The 2,722-nt window shown below is 34.4% G+C and overlaps 1 protein-coding gene across 1 annotated transcript; it reads right to left on the minus strand.

The window, feature by feature from the left end:
- Window positions 1–1,547: 1,547 nt before the first annotated feature.
- Window positions 1,548–2,069, minus strand: LOC126184009 (uncharacterized). The gene has a single exon (XM_049926362.1). The coding sequence runs from the start codon at window positions 2,067–2,069 to the stop codon at window positions 1,548–1,550; it is 522 nt and encodes a 173-aa protein (XP_049782319.1).
- Window positions 2,070–2,722: the final 653 nt, after the last annotated feature.

The following is a 2,722-nucleotide window of genomic DNA, read 5'->3' on the forward strand; positions in this document are numbered from 1 at the left end:
CAATTTGTATCACAAGTTTATCTTCTCCCATATTTGCATTTTCCCATATTTGCTTTTTTCCCATATTTGCGTTTTTCCCATATTTGCGTTTTTCCCATATTTGCGTTTTTCCCATATTTGCTTTTTTCCCATATTTGCGTTTTTCTCATATTTGCGATTTTCCCATACTTGCCTTTTTCCCATATTTGCGTTTTTCCCATATTTGCGTTTTTCCCATATCTGCGTTTTTCCCATATTCGCGTTTTTTCCATACTCGCGTTTTTGCCATATTCGCGTTTTTTCCATATTTACGTTTTTGCCATATTTGCTTTTTTGCCATATTTGCGTTTTTGCCATATTTGCTTTTTTGCCATATTTACGATTTTGCCATATTTGCGTTTTTGCAATATTTGCTTTTAGGCATATTTTGGTTTTTCCCATATTTGGTTTTTTCCTATATTTGCGTTTTAACCATATTTGCGTTTTAACCTTATTTGCGTTTTTCCCATATTTGCGTTTTTCCCATATTTGCAGTTTCCCATATTTGCCTTTTTCCCATATTTGCCTTTTTCCGATATTTGTGTTTTTCCCATATTTGCGTTTTTGCCATATTTGCGTTTTTGCCATATTTGCGTTTTTGCCATATTTGCGTTTTTGCCTTATTTGCGTTTTTGCCATATTTGCGTTTTTGCCATATTTGCGTTTTTGCCATATTTGCGTTTATGCCATATTTGCGTTTTTCCAATATTTGCGTTTTTCCCATATTTGCATTTTTCTCATGTTTGCGTTATTCCGATATTTGAGTTTTTCTGATATTTGCGTATTTCCCATATTTGCATATTTCCCATATTTGCGTTTTTCCCATATTTGCGTTTTTCGCATTTTTGCGTTTTTCCCATATTTGCATTTTTCCCATATTTGCGTTTTTCCCATATTTGCGTTTTTCCCATATTTGCGTTTTTCCCATAATTCCGTTTTTCCGATATTTGCGGTTTTCCCATATTTGCGTTTTTCCCATATTTGTGTTTTTCCCACATTTGCGTTTTTCCCATATTTGCGTTTTTCCCATATTTGCGTTTTTCCCGTATTTTCGTTTTTCCCACATTTGCATTTTTTACATATTTGCGTTTTTGCTATATTTACGTTTTTGCCATAGTTACATTTTTGCCATAGTTGCGTTTGTGCCATAGTTGCGTTTTTCCCATAGGTGCGTTTTTGCCATAATTGCGTATTTACCATAGTTGCGTTTTTGCCATATTTGCATTTTTCACATTTTTGCGTTTTTGCCATATTTGCGTTTTGCCATATTTTAGTTTTTGCCATATTTGCGTTTTTTCCATATTTGCGTTTTTGCCATATGTGTGTTTTTCCCATATTTGCGTTATTCCCATATTTGCGTTTTTCCCATATTTGCGTTTTTCCTATATTTGCGTTTTTCCCTTACTTGCGTTTTTCCCACATTTGCGTTTTTCCCATATTTGCGGTTCTCATATATTTCGTGAACATTTGACTATTCACACTATGTCCTACCAACCGATTCATTCCTCTTGTCAAGTTGTTCCACAAGTTTATCTTCTCCCATATTTGGGTTTTTCCCATATTTGCATTATTCCCATATTTGCGTTTTCCCCATATTTGCGCTTTTCCCATATTTGCGTTTTTCCTATATTTTCCTTTTTCCCATATTTGCGTTTGTCCCATATTTGCGTTTTCCCATATTTGCGATTTTCCCTAATTTGCGTCTTTCCCATATTTGCGTCTTTCCCATATTTGCGTTTTTGCCAAATTTGCGTTTTTGCCATATTTGCGTTTTTCCCATATTGGCCTTTTTCCCATGTTTGCGTTTTTCCCATATTTGCGTTTTTCCCATATTTGCGTTTTTCCCATATTTGCGTTTTTGCCATATTTGCGTTTTTGCCATATTTGCGTTTTTGCCATATGTGCGTTTTACCCATATTTGCGTTTTTCCCATTTTTGCGTTTTTGCCATATTTGCGTTTTTGCCATATTTGCGTTTTTGCCATATGTGCGTTTTACATATATTTGCGTTTTTCCCATTTTTGCGTTTTTGTTATATTTGCGTTTTCCCATATTTGCGTTTTTCCCACTTATGCGTTATTCCCATATTTGTGGTTCTCATACATTTCGTGAACCTTTGACTATTCACACTATGTCCTACCAACCGATTCTTTCCTCTTGTCAAGTTGTTCCACAAGTTTATCTTCTCCCATATTTGCATTTTTCCCATATTTGCGTTTTTCCTATATTTGCGTTTTTCCCATTTTTGCGTTTTTCCAATATTTGCGTTTTTCCAATGTTTGCATTTTTCCAATACTTGTGTTTTTCCCATATTTGCATTTTTCCTATATTTGCGTTTGTCCCATATTTGCATTTTTCTCTTATATGTGTTTTACCCAAATTTGGGTTTATCCCATATTTGCGTTTTTCCCATATTTGCGATTTTCCCATATTTGTGTTATTCCCATATTTGCGTTTTTCCCATATTTGCGTTTTTCCCATATTTGCGTTTTTCCCATATTTGCATTTTTCCCATATTTGCGTTTTTCCCATATTTGCGTTTTTTTTCATATTTGCGTTTTTTACATATTTGCGTTTTTGCTATATTTTCGTTTTTGCCATAGTTGCGTTGTTGCCGTAGTTGCGTTTTTGCCATAGTTGCATTTTAGCCATAATTGCGTATTTGCCATAGTTGCGTTTTTGCCATATTTGCGTTTTTCCCATTT

Source organism: Schistocerca cancellata, chromosome 4 (assembly GCF_023864275.1).
Source record: "Schistocerca cancellata isolate TAMUIC-IGC-003103 chromosome 4, iqSchCanc2.1, whole genome shotgun sequence".
Classification (NCBI taxonomy): Eukaryota; Metazoa; Arthropoda; class Insecta; order Orthoptera; family Acrididae; genus Schistocerca; species Schistocerca cancellata.